The 19,852-nt window shown below is 46.2% G+C and overlaps 2 protein-coding genes and 1 long non-coding RNA gene across 3 annotated transcripts in view; 2 read left to right on the forward strand and 1 right to left on the reverse strand.

Annotated features, from left to right (window-relative positions):
* Positions 1–5,824, forward strand: part of LOC109519222 (uncharacterized) — an 86,070-nt gene extending 80,246 nt beyond the window's left edge. Inside the window, exons 4-5 of the long non-coding RNA XR_002168903.1 lie at positions 2,790–2,931; positions 5,719–5,824. This is a non-coding gene — a long non-coding RNA (uncharacterized LOC109519222). The remainder of the gene's footprint in view (positions 1–2,789; positions 2,932–5,718) is intronic.
* A 184-nt stretch (positions 5,825–6,008) lies between these two features.
* nsun2 (NOP2/Sun RNA methyltransferase 2) lies at positions 6,009–13,743 on the reverse strand. The gene is made up of 20 exons (XM_019875610.1): positions 13,648–13,743; positions 12,177–12,267; positions 11,703–11,860; positions 11,291–11,395; positions 11,117–11,222; positions 10,934–11,005; positions 10,578–10,662; positions 10,081–10,276; positions 9,780–9,854; positions 9,467–9,597; positions 9,087–9,160; positions 8,854–8,984; positions 8,284–8,380; positions 7,910–8,100; positions 7,730–7,822; positions 7,498–7,633; positions 7,213–7,293; positions 6,933–7,071; positions 6,805–6,844; positions 6,009–6,711 (listed from the first exon to the last, which is right to left on the reverse strand). Exons 2-20 carry the CDS (start codon positions 12,240–12,242, stop codon positions 6,399–6,401), a joined length of 2,289 nt encoding a protein of 762 aa, XP_019731169.1. The 5' UTR covers positions 12,243–12,267; positions 13,648–13,743; the 3' UTR covers positions 6,009–6,398.
* txlna (taxilin alpha) lies at positions 12,833–18,571 on the forward strand. Its single transcript, XM_019875611.1, has 11 exons — positions 12,833–13,257; positions 13,648–13,813; positions 14,113–14,370; positions 14,551–14,642; positions 14,728–14,898; positions 15,791–15,985; positions 16,056–16,175; positions 16,256–16,330; positions 16,414–16,506; positions 16,597–16,692; positions 17,331–18,571. Exons 1-11 carry the CDS (start codon positions 13,228–13,230, stop codon positions 17,652–17,654), a joined length of 1,620 nt encoding a protein of 539 aa, XP_019731170.1. The 5' UTR covers positions 12,833–13,227; the 3' UTR covers positions 17,655–18,571.
* The last annotated feature ends 1,281 nt before the right edge of the window (positions 18,572–19,852 follow it).

Here is a 19,852-nt window from a genome sequence, read left to right on the forward strand (position 1 = left end):
GGAAAAAAAAAAATCTTACCACAAAAGGGATTTGTGTTTATGTGGACAACTGAAGGACAAAGTTGCAAAGCCTCAACACCTTAAAAAAAAAAAAAAAGGGACTTTTCCCTTGGAAGAAAATCCTGCCCCGGCTTAAAAACAAATTTGCGACAGGCTCCCATCAAATCACACCTGACCCCTTCCGCCCTGCTGTGATTTGGCTTCATGCTCTTAAAACTTGGATAAAAATACCCCCCACCCCCACCACAACCGCCCTCAATCACAGATGTAGGAGCAGTCTGAAGCTCCCAGTGCTTCACATCTCGTGTACGATATGGGCATGTGCACATCAGACCCGAGATCACCGACTCTGGACAGTTCCATTCCCCTGACTTGATTGTTTGGTCGAAAAAGTGGGAAGAGGCTCTGTTTGCAAGACCAAACCAGAATGTGCAATAAAATACACAGCATATTCAAAAGTGGTTGTATCGTCTGGTTTTTGTTTTTCATCTGCATGAAACTCCAGCCTAGCGCCGTAATTTGTGAATTCCTATTTCTGGCTGTAACACCCCCCCCAACCCACCTTTCGTCTAGTAAAACTGCACATTTGACAGTGGCCTTTTGTCATTGGCAGCCAAAGGCACACCTGTGCAATAACAGCACCTTTTGTCAAAAGGTGACATATTGGTGTGACTTTTCAGCGTTTGATGAACCAATATGACTCCTCACGTCAATTCAATCCGGTTTTTGTGTGTAGTGAAGCTTAAGAGTTACCTGAGCCAACCATCTTAAACCAAAACATTTTGAAAGTTTGAATTGGAATATAGTTGCATATTCCATCGGGTTATTTATTCATTTATTTTTTTTTTTTGCAAACATTTACAAAATTGCCCACAACTCAGATTCTGTCCACGTCAGCACATGCTCAGCAGCTTACAACAAACACAATTCTGCTGGAGTGTACAAATTGCACAAGAGCCAGTTCTCACACACACACACACACACACACACACACGCACACACACAGACACACACACACACCTTAACACACCATCATCATTGCAAATGAACCCTAATTAATGAATCCCCTCCGAGCGCCCTTGTTTTTGTGTAGCTGATGCTCGCCACTGCTCATTAGCGCGGCAAAACCTGGGCAGCATATGGAATCCGTACTATGGATCTGCCTCAGTGAGCGAAATATTGACGAGGGCATGGTGTGAACTCGCCGTGCACACCGGCGCGTGCAAAAGCTGCAAAATATTCTCATTAGTCAATAGCGTCAGCTCGTGCACAGGACTCTTGGGGGGGAAAAGAAAAAAAAACATTCACTCTTAAATTCAGGCAGGTCTGATATTCCATTCCGCAAAGGTTACTTCAGTTTGAATTTATTGATAGTGTTTTGCTTAAGTCGTGCGCTTTGTTTGCTACTTTGGATTCGTTTCATTATTAGGACTATGTTTTGGATTTAGTTTTCTGTGTTTTATCAATATACTTCTTCAAGCTCACCCTGCTCCTCCCTCCTGCCAGTTTTTTTGGGGGGTCCACCACCACCTCGCAACGTGACAGAAACATGACAAACATACATGACATAACGACCAACAGGTGTGCAGCTGCAGGAAGAGCCCTACAGTGCCACCTGTTGGTCACAAACAGAATCATGACAGCCAGAAAAAGTAGCAATGAGCTGAAGGGGAAAAAAAATTGTTGAATTCTTTACGTTTTATCGAATGATGTCATTACTATGTTTTTTTTTCATATTAAGCATGGCTCGCGCAACCGCTCATAGCATTCAACGGTTAAGGTTTCGGCCAGTTGGCAGAATTTAAAATCGGAAGTGACATTGCCTCAAGGTCCCGAAGCTTAAAGATTACAGCTTCATCTCCATCTGAATCATATTGATGTCATTATATAAGACGTGATTTGCGCATGTCCTCTTTCCGCTCCCCAAACGCAGAGAAGGAAATTTTGGAAGCACGCTGAGAGACGGTGACACAGTCGCTCGCACCTTTTCGTTTTTGACCACCCGCGTCGCACACGTCTGATTTCATGATCAGCTTTGGTATGGTTCACAATAACGACCCCCTCCTCTTTGTGAATGAACTGCACTTCCACGTCCATATCGTTACCGTAAATCCCGCGTTAGTCGTTTTCCGTTAAATTGCTCAGGCTGGTGTTTTTGGGAGGCCGAGCGGACCGCGCCGAGACCCTCGCGCCCTTCATTTGAGCGAGTTCACGGCAGATCGAACGCACAAGCACGTGCCTGGCAAGCGGCAGTTCGCTCTTACGTAAGCTCCGGGCCCGGGATGGCGGCAAGAGTCAGCTTTGGCAGTCACTCCGCCTTCGCCTGCTTTCAGCTTCAGCATCGGGGCCATTCTTAGCAGACGAAAGCGCACTATAAATATTTTATGTGGCCCAGTGCATGTGGGAAAATGTATTTTTAGCAACGCGCGGTGCTTTCACGCGTGGCAGCCTCGCTCTTCACCGATGCGCATCCGTCAACCAAACCGCCTGCGTAAATGCGTGCTGCGTTCTATCGAAGTATCGATGTGATGCTGATGTACGCCAGTTGAGTCGTTCAGGATTTGCCTGTCGTTGGGCCGTTTGAATGGATCGATTTCACCGCGTTACAAATGTTCAGTCTACACATCTTGGCCATGTTATTCGAATATGAAATGAGGTCAAATGTTCACACTGTAACGGTGCTGCCAGCAAAGGCAGAGCAGAGTCACATTAAACCTGAACAGGGTGAAAGGGTGAAGTCATGATTCGTCTTTTTTTTTTTTTTTCCTTTCTGGTACATTTTGTTCCAGGTCTGCAAGCGGCCGTCTTGAGGACCAATAATTGCCACTCTGCAGAATGCCCTCCATCTCACCTTGACCAATCGTGTGGAATGGCCGTGATCGTGTGTGAGATACAGCAGCACATTAAGCTGATTTATTGAGCCACTCTCTGGTAAGAGCCTTCCCACACGCGCACACACACACATGTGAGCAGGTACATATAGCTTCCCTTAAAGATTCAATTGGGAGAAAGTGTAACGAAGCAACAACTGCTATGGCAACAACGCGGCCGGATGTCGACTTTCCCTCCACCCCAGGCTCCTCCTCTCTTTGCCCTCCTTTCCTCGTCTCCTTCCTGCCTGGCGTCCGTGCTGACTGCTAATGAGGAGCGACGCTTGGGCCAAGTGTGAGAATGAGAGTCGGGAATGCAGAGTGCCCTTTGTTGGCGGCTGTGCATGAGTTAGCATTTTTTTAGGGGGGGTGTTGTGGGGAAAAATAAGGGAAAGTGGGAAAACAAGATCAAGCGAGGGATGTTCTTCAGCTTCTCTTCTCTCGCTCTGTCTGTTACTAGGCAACACCTGCAGGCATGCACTAAATAAAGCCTTGTGTCGGCCACTAGCCCCCGCCCGTCATCAACGCCCACCCAACCACCCGCCTCCACCCACCTTCCTCCTTGCCAACTCCAACTCTCACTGCTCATCCATTCAATCAATGTCTTCTTCCTCTGCTTGTCCCTCACCTCTCCTGGTACTTAAAACGGCCCCCTCCCTTCCCACTCCCACCATCAGCCTCCTTGATGACAACGTCCCATTTATATCAGGCATTTCAGGAATTTCTCACATTATTGCCCCCCCCCCCCCGAAAAAAAAAAAACAGCATTCTGACTTTCAATCTTAAGGCGACATAATGCTGCGCAGCTCCCGCGGCGTCAGGAAAGAAGCCGAGTTTTCCACGACTTCTCAGACAAGTTCAAGCATTTAAGAGAGCTAATATTTTGGTATCAAGCTAACCACAACACTTTAAATTAGTTTGTCACGCGTAAAAATAAATAAATGAATCAATCGATAGATAAGCCGGACCCGCATGGAAACTTCCCAGTAGTGTCAGTTTGTGGAAAATATGAAATTGACCACAGCCTGTCCAGGAGATTGTCGTACATAGAGCATCAGTGGCATGTTTACTGAAACAATATTACATAATTACATTTCTTGTAATTTATGAATGACGTGGGCCATCTGTCCATTAAAAAATATATATATATATATATATATATATATATACATTTGACCCTCGAGCACAAAGTTATCTCACCCCTCGTTTAAATAATTTGTGATTAAAATACAATACAGGATGTGAGTGAATGGCTCTGGCCTTAAAGTCCATTTGCAGCGGGGTGCCATTTTCACCCGTTTTGGTGTATCATGACCAACGCGGGCAGCCAAAAGGCACGGCAAAAAAAAACAAAAAATAGGCATCCCTGTAGCTTCGTGTGCCCTGACCTGCAGCTGAATAGCTTCAAAGCATTTTCAGCCTGGTGCGATTATGTGCAATTTTGACAGGTCTGCAATTTTATGTTCTTCAGCCCGCCCTGTCTGTCATTTTTTTTCTGAGATGTCTCAAAAAGACCACATTAAAAAAAACAAAAAAAAAACTAAGAACTGAGTCGCCTTCCTTTCAAGAAAGAAATCCCACTTGTCAATAAAATAACAAATGACAGCGTAATCATGAACAAACATGTAGGCTGTGCTAAAAATTAACTGAACAAAACAGGCACAGCTTCTGGTTGTCCCACGCAGCTTCGCTATGCAACAAACAAACGTGTGTGTGTGAGTGTCTGGGTGTGAGCTGTGGTCGACAATAGCTCCCGCGTGTGCGCTGTGAGTGACTTTGTCGTGTCCTGTTGTCCTGCCGTGACATGTCGAGGGGAAGCATTGACGTTCTGATCCCAAGAGGTAGCTGGATAGTGTTCCATAAGTGTGTTTTGTCGCTGCGCCTACTATTCAGCAGGTGCAGGAAATGGAAAGAGCACCGAAGTGCGCCTCTCGAGGCCAAATAGAACCGGGCGCCTATTTGTTCATCTCTTTCATTGTGTAACACGCTCCAGCAGCTCTTAAAGGCCAGAGATGTCATTCGGGAAGACAACGCCGGCGTGCACAAGCGCAGAGGTGCACGCGCGTTTCGCTGAAGTCACAGGATTAAATGGTGTAAAAGCTGCAGCGTCACTGGATAAAGTGCAGAGATGGGGGCTGGGGGGGGGGCATGTGTTTAAACGGACAGCCTGCATCTTTGCCATTGTCAAATTTTGCAAAGGATGAGAACAGGCTTTGCACAATTATCAGATAAAGCCAGCAGGCGTAGTCGGAGATTTAGCAACAGATTTTAAAAGGCCTTCCAGTGTGCGTGTGTGAGTGTGTGTGTGTGTGAGTGTGGTGATTGGTTTAATCCAAACACCAGAGTCTCCTCTGGGTGAATCCGCCTCGCTCAGTCAGTGTAGCGTTGCATAACCGCTCAATTATATAATCCCAAACTATATGCATGTGGACGAGGCTTAGCAAGGCAGCGAGTGGGCACAGAGCATGAAAGCGTCTCACATCAGTGGGGACCACTGCAGGAAGAGGAGGAGCAAAAAAAAAAATGGGATGAAGGGACAAAATGCACCTACCTCCACTTTACTGTAAAGCTGCCCCATAAAATAAAGAGAACAGAACGTGATTGGATATCTCAACACCCACATTTGCTGGTTTTATGCTAGCATATGGGACCGACGCCTCACGAAATTAGCATAGCGGTGACGGGAATTATACATTTTGGCACTCTCGGGCACATTCTCCTGCATCAAATCATCTTTCCATTTTCCTGAGGCTTTTATCATTTTGCAGAAGCGCTTCGACTTGGGGCGAGGGGAAAGAAAATGTTTTTCATCTTCCCTGACTTCATCTTCCTGTTTGTCACGTTTTAGGAGGGAAAAACTTCAGATTTGTTTCGCCGCCTCCCTCGATCTCAAGATGCCGCGAGTTGTGTTCGCGTCCAGTTTCCTGCCTTCTGCAGCGGAGAGGTGAGAGTCCTTGTTGTCCTAACAGCTGTTGTCACGGTAGCTCCACTGGGCAATCAACACATCTCTCTCATCCATGCGTTCGGCCATCCCCCCAACAAGATACTGCACTGCCGTGTTCAATATATGCGACTTTTGAAATGGCAATTATAACCACCATCCAATTATTATCTTGCAATGATTTGACATGAAACCACAAATCTTTCCCACCTTTATTGGGCTCAATTTCAGGTGTACAAAATGAGATGACGAAATATAAAATTCTTCAACGCAAAACAGGATGAAAGCTTCCACTGCTGGGCAGGTGGAATAGCATTCTTGAAACAAAAGAAACAACAGACCATTGAATTGACTCCCCCCCACATTAAAAAAAAAAAAAAAAAAAAAAGGCCTCTTCCTGGGGAATACCCAAAACATTCCAGCCAAGCTGTCTTCCTCTGAGAGGGATTCCTTCGGTTACGACATTGTGCTGAAGAATAAGCTCCTCCTCTTTCTCCCCCCCCCACACACACACAGCGTAATCTTCGGGAGCGGCCTGCAGCCCTCGGAGCTTCAATGCACTTTGACTAAATCCTCTTCTTTCACTCTCAGACGCTCGTCCGTTGACTGTCGCCATCCATCTTGACTTCCGATGATCCATTCTCACTCCCGTTGTCCAAATCCAGGCCCCTCTCGTCCTCCTCCGCAACCGCCACCGCCGCTTCTTCCTCTTCCTCCTCCTCCTCGCCTTTGGCCTCCTCGTCCGTTGGCTTCTGACCCACGCCCTGCTTGTCCCGGAAGACCTCCACGCCCAGCATGCGTAGGTAGTGGTGCCTCTCGTTGCGAGGGACGAAGGCACGGATGGACGTCTTTCCCCTCCAGCCGCACAGTTGGATGGAACACTGAGGCTCTGCTGGCTTACTGGCAAACGAGAAGGGAAAACGCACAGAAATCGTGACGCTGATCTAATGGTCCCGAACATCACCTTCGCTTTGCCAACGAAAAGACACTCACTTGGGGTTGGGAATGTACTTCAACACAATGCTGCCCATCACTACAAAAGACAACGGTAAAACATAAGAGTGAAGAAACGACGGCCCAAATCTGTTCACGTGAGCCGCAACGTTTCTTTTTCAGCCCACCTATTTTTTGGGCTTGAGCGCGGGCGTCCGCCTCCAATTTGCTGAGGAAGGGGTTTTCCTGAGTCAGCAGCACTTTGATGTCCTCCACACTCGCCGTGATGATCCTCGAGCGAATATACGGCTGCAGAGTGTAGATACCCTGACGAGGGGGGGGGCAAGGGCGCATGCTCAGCAAACCTTAAAATTCAGTTCCGAATGTATTTGGGCGTAATATGATCATCTTCTAAAACGCATTGAGAAAAAAAATGCAGATTTATTTCCTGATGAGTGTCTTAATCACCTCTTGAGCCAGTCTAAAGGCACAACCAAACTCTTCCCCATCGCTGTTACGAGACCACACTTTCACCCCTGTATTGATGATCTAGAAGGGAGTGGAGAAAATAAGGGTTAGCTCCTATTTTTAACATTAGTGATACCTTTCCTGAATATCAGAATCAGGGATTCCATCGTAATTGAGGACAACATTAGGCAGGCCTGAATTTAAAAATTTGTGAAATGTCCCCCCGCTCTCTCGTTAAAATGCAGTGAAACAATTCTGCTGCGTCGGCAGGCATGTCATGCGCACCTTCAGGCGCTCGCTGTTGTTGAGCATCACGTTGCGCAACTCTTTGGAGACCATGTACAAATGTCGCTTCTTGCCCTCGTGGGTTCGGGTCAGCACGTTCATCTTGGGGAAGTTTGGAGACAAGTCGTAGAAGGATCTACATGACATTCAATGAGATACGGTTCATTTTTCGGCCACACATACGGTTAGTTGCACGTCACTTTTTTTTTTTTTTGGATGATTGAAGACTCACTGCATGGTGGAGAAGACGGGGTCATCTTCACTGAGGAACACAAAGGGATCTTCTTTGTATCCAAATAGCTTCATCTTTTTGGAGGGTGGAGGTCTAAGAAACACACACACACACACACAAAAAAAAGTGAAATCTATTTTTGTTTACCTGTTTGCAGTTTCGTCAAGCGGTGTGACTCACCCGCACACGCCATCTTGTTTGGCGCTGGAAGAAGCTCCTTTGGGTGCTCCCGCCTGGGCCTCCTCGCCGCCGCCGCCGCCGTTGCCTCCTTCCTGCATCTCCTCACCCTCGGGGAGACAAGGAGTCTCTGCCGGAGCCACCGGAGAGCTTTGCGTTCGGGCTTCGGCGCTAGACGAGGCCTCTTTCCTCAGCTGGAGGCGAGCGGGACAAGTAAGTGTAATTTGTTACCAGCTGTGATAAGGAGAACTGAACGGGCGAGCGGCGGAGTGCTCGCGGGACAAGTGCGGGGCGGGAGGAGGGGGTGATCATCATTTTTCTCCTCTTCCTGCTGAGAGTGACGGTCAAATTATCCATAATTGTGAATGAGAACGTACTTTGGGATATCTTTTGTTCCAGGGCATCGGGGCTTTCTTCAGTAGCACAGCCACAAAGAAACCTCCCGTGTTCTGGTGATGTGGCAGAATCCTCATACTGACAAGACAAGACGATCTTAAAATCTGGCAGTTCGGTTTCACTTCATTCGATCAAAAAAAAACATTTATTTTCTACCAACTTGATCCATCCAATACCTGTGACATACACTCACAGCCGGAACAATTAAATGCTCTCCCACGACAAACTCATCGCTTTGCGTTTTCACTGAGGAAGTCAATTTGTGAGTAAAGCTGATCTTTTTTTCTTTTTTTTTTTTTTGTGACATTTCTGTTCCTTGATGATCTTACAAGATCTTGCTCATGTAATTTGCTTGGTTGGTAAACACCAATCTAATACACACACACACATCCGCTCCTCTGGTTTTGTGCCAACAGGTTCGCGCAGACAGAGTGAATCATGTGGCAACAGTGCCATCCGCAGGCCACAACTTTTCACTGTCGTCCAACTGTGATGTCATCGCTCCGTCAGAAGACGGGCGACATTGGTGTGCGTGCGTGCGTGCCCCGTACCATCTCTCCAGGTGCATGCCAGCCAGCTTTTCTGCATCTGTCGGCGCGAACATGGTGGGTCGGATTTGAGTGTGGCGACTGGTGGGAACTTCCGACCAGTCAGTGTACCACTTGCCCTCTTTCGTCATCAGCTGGAGAAATACAACAACTGCATTCAGCACGCGATCGGGCCATTCGGCTTCCAGTCATAGCTATGAAAATGGCCTCTTTGGTTGCTGCTGTCGTCGTCGTACCTTCCAGGAAGTCACCCCGGGCATCCACTTCAAGCCGGGCAGGTCAGAAGAGCAGTCGACCAGCTCCAGTGCTCCTTGTAACATCAATGGCACAAGCAGTGACGTAAGGCTTCCTATACTCCCCCCCCGCGCCGCTTTGACATGTTCAGTTTCAACCCCCCAATCGTTGTGTGCCTTATCGTAACATATAAACATTTATTTCACCGAAAAGGAATAAAACGATTGTAGTGTAATTGATCTTAAGGGCACACACACGCATCAGTCTTCCTGTGTTGAAAAGGGGCGTGGCCTAGTGAGCGACATCAAGAGCTCTCCTGCAAATATCCTGCATCCTAAACAACAGATGTAGTCCAAAATCAAAGTCCCCGAGTGTTTGATACCTTCGCTTTTCTCCAGGAGTGCCGCTATGACAGCTTCATCCTCAATGGGGTTGAGAGAACAGGTGGAGTAGACCATCCTGCCGCCGACGGCCAGCTGTTCCACGCCGCGCACGGCAATACGCATCTGGAGGCTGGTACGTGGAAACACACACTGTAACACTGCCAACTTTTATAATTAGAACCACAAGAGCACTCTCCACCGTTCTGCCATTAAAAGCTATTTGATTTACTGCGGGGGAAAAAAAAAAAAAAAAAAGTAAGCACTCGACTACTTAAGAGGCCGCTTAAGCACACAATCGCTGCCTGCGCTCACCCGTGAAGGTGCAGGCTGTTACTGGTCGTCCACTTCTTCCACACGTCTATGTTCTTCCTCATCGTGCCGTCCCCGCTGCGTGAATACCCAGCAGACCGCAGTGGTCACACACATACTCAATTTGTCTTCACATTTCAAGCGGGGGGTGATGCACGATGTTGTCCATAGCACCGGGCCCGATCTTTTATCTTTTGCATCTACTCTTTCGAGATGTCACATGTTGTTGCTAAGTGGCAGTACAACCACATTGCAAAAACAGAAATTAAATTAAAGGGGGGGCGCAATGCAAGTTTCTTCTGACCTGCAGGGCACGTCGCACAAGATGCGGTCGTAGAAGAGGATGTCCTTCTTTCCGTCACAATCTTGAATCTGCAGCATGGGGAAGCAGGAGGCGTCATGGTTGACCACCATGATGCAGGGGCTGTTGAGACGCTTGGCCTGGTGCACCAGCAGGTAGCAGCGTTTGTTGTCCACGTCGTTGGCGATGACGAAGCCCTCTGAGAAAAATTAGCGTACGGTCATGCCTCGACTTGTCAGTGAGCCCACTTGTCACGCAAATCACCTTTCCTCACTGAAATGAATGTAAATGTCATTAATCCGTTACACCTTCTGTTCTGTGTGCCTAGGCCACTAAGGGGCAGTAAAATGACACTGACACATTACCAAAGAAAAGGACAATATCTCAAAAACCTGATGCATTTGGGGGAAAAAAAAAAAGAACAATATTTTTTCAATGAACATCCAAAATGATATTTTCGGGGTCCAAGAAGCCATCTCTGATGACGGATTGTTTCATACCTGGAAAGGGCACATCCATGTCAGAATGAAGCATTTCAATCAGTTGGGCTGTTTTTGAGCCAGGAGCTGCACACATGTCCAAAATCTTCACAAAACATTCGTGTGTGTTAGTGCTGTGATGACATGGCGCATTCCCCGGCACAGATACGCAGATCATGTCCATTCATTCATTTACTTACTTATGGAAGGCAAATTCCTTCCGAATTTCAATATCAAAAATCACTTGGCTTGTTTGAATTTTCTGGTTTTCGTTGGCAATAAGTCAAATGTAGTTTTCCAAGATATTCAGATTTACGGCAGGCACCTGGTCTATACGGCCACAGTCAACTCAGTGACACATTTGGCTCTCTTATTACCTTGTGATGGGACTCAATCTTCAAAAGAAGTGGAGGGATCATACTGACGGCTTCCTGGCGGCTGATGTTACCCTTTGAAAGGTAAACACAAAACAAGAACAGAATCTAGAGTCTGATATTTGGTCATCTTTAAAAAGTCACACATTTTTCAATGCTTCTGTTCTCTTCGCACAGAAGACTCACCGACTCCGTTTCACTGACAAGAAACTGATGGAATTTCTCCAGCAGGGGACACTTCCTAATAATCTTACGACTCATGTTGGTGTGCCAGGCTTGCTCGTCGGGATACCTGGGAAAAATGGGTGGAGTGAGTGTTTCTTGTAACAGCGCTTGCACTCATCTCAGGATGAAGATTACCAGCTGAGAGGCTGCGGCGCCTCGATCTTCTGACCGTCGATCTCCAATTTCTCAATGTCCTTAAAGTACTTTTCCTTCAGGCAATGAAGGATTTCCTTCGCGTGGCTGGAACCAGGAAGAGAGGGAGAGACGCGAACTCAACTTTCCCCCATGAAATGCATTAAAAGAAAATTATTTCTATTTCAGCCCCCCCAAAAAGATGAATATTTTGTGCATGTACATGAGTGACTGACTGTCACTCTCCTTTTTTGACTGAATCCCCACTATAATTACCAGTACTTTATGTTGAAGCGAGGGGAGGAGCTTCATTTAGTCAGGCCATAGCCTTGTTGAGTAGAGAAAAATAAAACTGCACGGCTCCATCCCAATCCCACACGAATTGTGAGAGTTCGCTAGAGTGTATCCATTTTACCTTTTATATCCAGTGATACGTATGGTGGCTGGAAGCGGTTCCCTCATTGCGTTCATAAACTGTTCAAACTCTCCCTCTGGAACCAAGCCTTGTTCCTTGTAGTAGTGCTCAAACAGCTTATTTTCTTTCACAATGTCAGCATAACCGGCACCCCAACCCTGCAACGCAGACAAAGTGTTGTCATCAGGTTTTTGAGATAGTTGTCAGCTTTTATTTTATTTATTTATTGCAATCAAGCGGATCGGCCGCATTTGAATGAACATTTAACATTTAGCCTGTAGTCATCAAGCAAATAAAATGATCTTTTGTGTTGCAATGGATTAGTTAATTGAGAACAGGTTTTGCTTTCAGTTATGATTGGTAGGCTGCAGTATAAAACACATCAGCTAGTTCAGTAGGTTGGAGATGGGACCTACTAACACACTCGTCTCAACACTTTTTCACCAAGAGTTAGAGCAGAAGAGTGACTCTTACAGCGTTGTCTCTGTGGTCTCTGCCTGCAGGCTGGGTTTTCTGCCTCTGTCTGCTTCTTTTCCCCATTTTGGAGAAGGTTACAACTCTGGAGTTAAGTATGCGAAGCAGCTTTGTAAGCACAAATACCCCAAAGTGGTGTGCAACTTTGGTAAATAGCAATATACTGTACGTCGACCCACAAAGCCGCTATGCTACGCTATGTTAAAACCCTGCAGCGTGTGTAGTTTCTGACGCATTTGAATCAGGACCCTTCTTAACCATCGACCAAATATGCCTGAAAGAAATATAATTTGGCAAAATCACTTGCTAACACACTGTATATATATCTAGACAGACGCACGTTATTTTTTAAAATATATGTTTGTTTATTCAACTGAAATGAGGACATCTCATTGTGGTGGAGCGGGGGGTGTTGACGTTAAGATCAGTATCGTATCATTTCTTTCTTCAAGACATATTAAAGATGTCTTTTTTTTGTATGCTTGTATGCATGACACGACCCGCAGTGATACCAAACAATATGTGGAATTACTGTCATGCAGCTCCACGGACGCTATGTTATAGATACCGCCTCTGGGGCTGACTCATACGTTGATTTTACCGCCGTATTAGATGTGGCAAAGGTAACCTTCACCGGTACAGTGTGTATTCTCGCGAGAGCTGTCTTTTGACTTCACCAGTCGCCGTACTTTATCACATCCATGATGGCAGCGACGTCTACGTACGGTTTAGCGGCCTAAGCGGTATCTCTGGATGCATGCGTGTATATTACGGCGAAACCACCATTGACACAAACGAAGAAGAACACGAAGTTCTAACCGGAAGTGTACATCTTTTAGCTCACGGTATCAAGTTAGGTTGCTAGCTTTTCTCTCATTGAGTCTACAGAAATACTTGGTTATTCTCGACAAAAGAGGATACCATTTAAATATTTGTACTTTTTTACTGTTCACTTTTTTGTTATTTATGTCCTTTATAAATGAAGTAATGCACTGTATCTCGAGCTGATTTTGCCCATAGTTTGCTTGCCTTGTGATAGCTTTTTTTGACAATGAGTGGCGAAGTACAAGAAAAAGCGAAGGTAAGGTAAAATCCACGTGGTAACTTATGTTTGAATTTCAATTGGAGAGTTATTTACTCAGTTAAACAGCAACGTAAGTGACATCTTGTTTATGTATATACTCACAGTATTATGCGGGAGAGCAGTGAAAATTTTAAAGGCAAACAGACATGAATGTGATCCCAAAACGGTTTTTGGAACGGCGGGCTTGTTCTGCTGTTAGGGTAGGAACCGGTGGTATGCAGCCACTAAACTTTAAAAATATTTTTCATTGAGAATAGAGCAAAGGGAGAGTGACTGTTTAAAGCTAATACACGAGTCCACAATAAGCTGGATGTCAACCGACAAGAGTTTTAAAGAATTACATCTTAGTGCCTTTGCAAACCATCCTATCTTAAAAAAACCCCACAGAATTCTGAGATGAAGCAAGACACAGAGGAGTCGGTCACCCAGGACAACGAGGATGCGTCAACTACAGGTGGCGGGACAGAGCCCCCCGTGGCTTCAAAGGACAGCAGTAGCAGCAGCCCCAAAGAGTCTGCAACGCCGCCTCAAGGAGATGAGGCAGCAAGTGAAGGTAATGTGCTGCTGTGTAGAGAACCTGCAGGAACAAGTACAACTTGGCCTTGCATGGCATGTTGCGGAACAACATGAAGGGCTGCCACTCGATATCTGGCTTGCCCTGTAGAAAGCGATCGCTTAAAAATCCGTAATATAGCCGTGGGTGCAATGTGATACTGCAGGAGTTCACTGTAATGAATTATCATGTCCAACTTTTCCTAGAAGACAACGCCAAGCAACTAAACGCGTCAAATCCGAAATGTGTTTCTGCCTTGCGCATGCATTTTCTTCTAACCAGCGTTTCTACCTCCTCAGCAGCGGCAGCTCAGTCTCGCGACAAGGCCAACGAGCTGAGCCGCCAGCTGGAAGACATCCTCAGCATCTACTGCAGAGAGAGTCTTTCGGACGATGCCGGCGCCCTCGCCAACGGCCAGTCGCATAGCCTCGAGCTGAATGGGCTGACCGATGACAAAGAGGACAAGAGGGCCAGGGCGGGAAAAGTCAAGGGGGGTGCTGGCGGTGGAGACAAAGAGCAGAAGAAGACGCAGGACAAGAAGAAAGTGAAGGGTCTGGGTGAGGAAGCGCTCTTAGTCGAAGTACAGATACTGTAAAACAAAAGCGTACAAGTACTGATTCAACCCGGTGACGCGAAAGTAATGAAGCACAGTCTGAAATGTTGTTGGGTAAAAAAAAGAAAGCTGGTGAAAAGCAAATGTATGAATTGGCTTCTCCATTTTTTTGTGCTTGATACAGGCAAAGAAATCACCCTCCTCATGCAGACTCTCAACACTTTGAGCACACCCGAGGAGAAGCTAACAGGCCTCTGCAAGAAGTACGCCGAACTGGTGAGCGTTTCCCCTCTCGCCTTCCTTCTTCGCCATGAGCTGACGTTTCAGTTCCTCGAATGGCGTTTGTGTGCGTCGTCGACAGCTGGAGGAGCATCGAAACAGGGAGAAGCAGATGCGAGCGCTGCAGAAGAAGCAGACGCAGCTGGTGCAGGAGAAGGACAACCTGAGGACCGAGCACAGCAAGGCCATCCTGGCTCGCAGCAAGCTGGAGAGCCTCTGCCGGGAGCTGCAGAGGCACAACCGTACACTCAAGGTGCTCAACACGCACAGAGAAGAGACCACATGACTTCCTTTTGACTTCAGAGTGGTTTAAAGGGCAATTAGGCACTATAGCACTACCTACTGCTTTGGCATGCACTTGACTTCCAGTGCAAATAATTCTAAAAAGCACAGCTGCATTTGTGTAATTTAAAATGTCATGATTGACTTTATTTACGTTACAACTTCAAAAATACAAAACTTCAGAAATTACTGAACTGTCTATCTCTGGGAAAACAAAAAGAAATCATAAAAAAAGAAAAAAAAACACTACACATTTTGGGGTATATTTTAGATTATAAGAACACAATGTTATTCTCTATTGTAGTAAGATTTTTATGTTTAAATAACCTGCTCAGAAAAAATAAAGGGAACTCGTAAACCGCACAATGTAACTCCCGAGTGTTCCCTTTATTTTTTTGAGCAGTATTACTTGTCACACCTTTGTTTTTTCCTCTTTTACTTCAAGATTCACTCCTGGTGTCATCCATCCACCGAATTTAAATGTGGATGTTTTATTTATTTATTTATTTATTTTAAGACTGTGGTAGGAATTTGTCTATCTCTGGGAAAACAAAAAGAAATCATAAAAAAAGAAAAAAAAACACTACACATTTTGGGGTATATTTTAGATTATAAGAACACAATGTTATTCTCTATTGTAGTAAGATTTTTATGTTTAAATAACCTGCTCAGAAAAAATAAAGGGAACTCGTAAACCGCACAATGTAACTCCCGAGTGTTCCCTTTATTTTTTTGAGCAGTATTACTTGTCACACCTTTGTTTTTTCCTCTTTTACTTCAAGATTCACTCCTGGTGTCATCCATCCACCGAATTTAAATGTGGATGTTTTATTTATTTATTTATTTATTTACTGTCTCCACAGGAGGAAGGCATCCAGAGGACCCGTCTGGAGGAGGAGAAACGAAAGGAGGTGACTTCGCATTTTCAGGTGACGCTCAATGACATCCAGGTTCAGATGGAGCAACACAACGAGAGGAACGCCAGCCTGCGCCAGGAGAACACGGAGCTTGCCGAGAAGCTCAAGAAGCTCCACGAACAGTACAAGCTACGAGAAGAGGTGCGGGCGCCGCCTTTAGTTGCTAGCGCAAAGCGTTTTCACGCGGCTAAACCAGACTGTACCCGATCAGCATATCGACAAAGTGGTGAAGCACAAGGACCTGCAGCAGCAGCTGGTGGACACCAAACTTCACCAGGCGCAGGAGCTGCTCAGCAAGTCGGAGGAGCGCCACGAGACGGAGAAACATTTTGTAAACGATGACGCGCACGTGAACGCGAGCGTCCGCTTGTCGCTTCGGCTCAAGGTTTCCAACTCTCTTCTCATCATCAGCTGCTACAAGAGGCGCTCGAGTCTCAGCGCATGTGCGAGCTGATGAAGCAGCAGGAAGGTCACCTCAAACAGCAGGTTTCCCCCCCCTAAATCCTCTACCCCTCTGCTCCGTTTCCCCACGACGCCGGCACGATTGAACCCGCGTTGTGTTTTCGTAGCTGTCCCTGTACACCGAGAAGTTCGAGGAGTTCCAGACCACCTTGTCCAAGAGCAACGAGGTCTTCGCTACGTTCAAGCAGGAGATGGAGAAGGTGAGGAGTCCGACGTCGACGCGCGGGCCGAGACGGCGTTTAGCGTTGCCGCCGACAGACTTGGTTTCGCTTCCCTCCACATTTGAGCAGATGACTAAAAAGATCAAGAAGCTGGAGAAGGAGACGGCCATGTATCGCTCCAGGTGGGAGAGCAGCAACAAAGCTCTTCTGGAGATGGCTGAGGAGGTAACGCAGTGCCGCCGACGCAAATGTACAAAAACTCAAACGGCGCTCAACATCGATGAGCGCTGTCGCAAACGGAAAAAAAACGGTGAGTCACTGACAAACTCTCCAGAAAGGTTTACAGTGGACTATAGATGCCGCAAGATGGTGCCAAAGTTCTACTTGTGTCCAAATGAACCTCCAGCGTTGCTCCTTGTCAACACGATAATGGCAAAGTAATACATTTATTGCTTTGGACTCAGCGCAAAAACAGTGCTGAGAGGTGACTTTTTCAGCAAATAACAGAAGACGGGTGAGAATTTGTGAGGCACAAATTTGGAGGCGGAACACGATACAGTAACACCCTCGTAAAACCCCATTTCCCTATTTTCTATTTCTGTTTTCATCTTGTACTACACAAATACTCAGTTGGCTCTTCATCAGACGTGACGGTGTGCGTGCGCAAACATTTAATTTTTCAAACCACTTTATGTTGCACAATACAATTGTGCCAGTGAAATTCGAGCAAGGTTATGTAGTGAAGAGGAGTTCATGTTAACATTTAAATAGACTTGCGCGATGAATTTATTTGTGTTTTCATAAAAGCTGCAAGTCAGATTCTGGTGGGAAACGGAACTTTAGTGCTCATGTTTTCCGCGCAGAAATCCGCGCAAGACCGCGACTTTGAAGCCCTTCAAGGTAAAGTCCAGCGGCTGGACAAGCTGCGCCGCGCCCTCAAAGTGGAACGTAACGAGCTCAACAAGAACGTCCAGAAGCTCAGCGGCACCCCCGCGGCGCCCACCTCCGACTCAGATTGCCCCTCGCCGACACCCACAGACTCCCTGCCGGAAGGCGGCCCGGACGCTGCCACAAGCAGCTTCAGCCACGCCCTCCCCGAATCCAGCTCCCAAAACCCGCCATGTCACGCCGAACTGAACACGGACACCCAAGTGGAGGCGGTTCAGCCTGTCGCCACGCAGAAATGATGATCACTCCGGACCACCCCCACGTCAGAAATCAAACTCACTTTTTTTTTTCCCCTTCTCCAATTCTCGCCTCCGATGGACGTTTTGAAAGCGTCACGTCCACCACCATTTTCAAAGCGTCAAATCGAATCACAGTTTTGAAAGTACCTGACAAGTTACCATTTTGGTTCTATTACCTTTTCGGTAAATTTCGATTTCGATTGACGCTGAGGTACAAAAGTCCATCCCGAGAAGGCAGCCTTTCTTTGATGGAACCCCTCATTTATTCTTGTTCATTCCCATGGAAAGTTTCCAACGTTGAAAATTGATTGAATTTTCCAGCGCGAGTGATAGAAATTCATCTTCATATTGTACTGGTTGATTTCACATTCCCCTTCGACAAACACTTGATTGCTTAAAGAGCCATTCGTGTTACATTACGTGTAGTATTGTGAACGCTACTTGATGGAACTCGATAATGATGTCATTGAATATTAGCCAGTAATATGAAATGTCCTCTCTCTATTTTTGCTGCGCGCGTTTGTGTTTGGGGGACCGCTATGCAAAACACGCTCCCTCGGTTTGATTCTGTGGCCGTCTGAAGTGGAAAGCACTTCGAATGTTGGTTCTTTTTTCATCCTATCCACGCATCTGTCATCCCGTCAAAGCTGGCAAGCTTTGATTGTTACCTCATGTTCAAATGTAGGAGTTGAGTTATTTTTCCTTTGTGTTATTTCTTATTCAGACCTGATTTTCAAAGCTAATAATGACTCTGTAGCACTGGAAACCAGTATTTCCTGACCTTGTCTCACACAACAGATTCGTTGAACACGCAAAGGAACCAAAGATATTCCTTGTTTCTTTTGCTGTGCTTTTGTCTGTCCTGAGACGACTTCACATTTTGTTAAATAAAATATCTGAGTCGTGCAGATTTTTTTTTCCTTCCCCCCCAGCACATGCCTGATCACAACCCCGAAGATTCTTCTGAACTCAACGTTGAATGTCTGAACTAATTTTGCTTTAGTAATTCAGGAGAGAACAACGGCTCTCTGACTTTCCTCCGTCTCAAAGAAGGGAGCAAATTGTATTCATGGTGAGCTTGTTGTACTTGGCATCCATGAAAAGATTGAAATGAAATCATGGACGCTTCTTCTGACGTGTGTTGAGCATCTTGACACGTCATTGATGCGGAGAAGGGGTTTCATGGTTTTTGATGAGCAAAGTTCAGAGGTGAGATGTTCGCCAAAATAAAAGCTTTTAACTATCAAAATATTTTTAAAAGGATTTTTAAATACTTTTTTTTTGGGGGGGGGGCTAATGGATGGATGGATAGTAAGTATTCTTTGACGACGTAAATAACTGCTTTTTTGTTTCATGTCGGTGATGTATTTTGAAAGCCCACCCGGAAGTGCTGTCGTTGCCTCTCTTGTGGTGCCTTGACGCTCGAGCGGCCGCCTGACACAGAGACACAAGGGATGGCTGCGGGAGGAGACAAGTGGACCGGGCCTTTCGCGACTTCGGTAAGCTTCCGAAAGCGACCATAACCGTTTGCCGAGCTGCCCAGTAACCGGAGGTGACCCCACGGTGGCGACTTGCACCTCTGCGTTCCTACCCGCCCTGTTTACACTGCGAGACGGCGAAAATCGACCAGCCAGGCAGCCAGAGACGGTTTTGACAGCCTTTTTGAGCGTAAGTAGCTTGCTCCATTTCAAATGCATTTGTGCTGATTTCAGTCTATGTGCGACTGCCGTTTTTTGCGTCCCCTTGAAAGGACAATGGCCATTTATATGTGAGACCTGCATCCCTGACGTCACGTGGTGATGGGGATGAAGCCACACCCTCAAATAACCCCGCCACATGAATGAATAGCCAGTTGACATTCAATTTCAGTTCCATGTACTAGTAGTCCACGCTCAGATCACCAGTGCAGCAACTACACGTTACTAGTGAGGCAAAACTGTCCACAAGTTGACATCTGCGCGCTACTAGTGAGGTGCTAGAATTTTATAAGGTTACTAGTACTAGTAGCATCTCGTGCACAGTTTTCCTTAAGTAGTAACATGCAATTGACATCCTAGTACTATATACCAAAATGTTCATCTTAAAGTCATGCTAATAGACACTACCCATTGGGAAAATGACGTTACTAGGTAGACAAGATAAAGTGTGTGCAGTACTCAAGCTTTGAGATGAAAGCTGCTCTGAGCATTTATTTAAGT

This window comes from Hippocampus comes, unplaced genomic scaffold (genome assembly GCF_001891065.2).
Source record: "Hippocampus comes isolate QL1 unplaced genomic scaffold, H_comes_QL1_v1.1 scaffold12, whole genome shotgun sequence".
Classification (NCBI taxonomy): Eukaryota; Metazoa; Chordata; class Actinopteri; order Syngnathiformes; family Syngnathidae; genus Hippocampus; species Hippocampus comes.

What these genes read in the sequence shown, in the direction of transcription:
- nsun2 (XM_019875610.1), bottom strand. Translation starts at nt 12,242, where the DNA reads ATGGGGAAAAGAAGCAGACAGAGGCAGAAAACCCAGCCTGCAGGCAGA. An exon ending in CCCGTCTTCTCCACCATGCA is followed by an intron (nt 7,634 to 7,729) that starts GTGAGTCTTCAA and finishes AATGTCATGTAG; the next exon opens with ATCCTTCTACGACTTGTCTC. An exon ending in ACAACAGCGAGCGCCTGAAG is followed by an intron (nt 7,294 to 7,497) that starts GTGCGCATGACA and finishes ACTCCCTTCTAG; the next exon opens with ATCATCAATACAGGGGTGAA.
- txlna (XM_019875611.1), top strand. Translation starts at nt 13,228, where the DNA reads ATGAGTGGCGAAGTACAAGAAAAAGCGAAG. An exon ending in AAGTACAAGAAAAAGCGAAG is followed by an intron (nt 13,258 to 13,647) that starts GTAAGGTAAAAT and finishes AAAACCCCACAG; the next exon opens with AATTCTGAGATGAAGCAAGA. An exon ending in ACGAGACGGAGAAACATTTT is followed by an intron (nt 16,176 to 16,255) that starts GTAAACGATGAC and finishes TCTCATCATCAG; the next exon opens with CTGCTACAAGAGGCGCTCGA.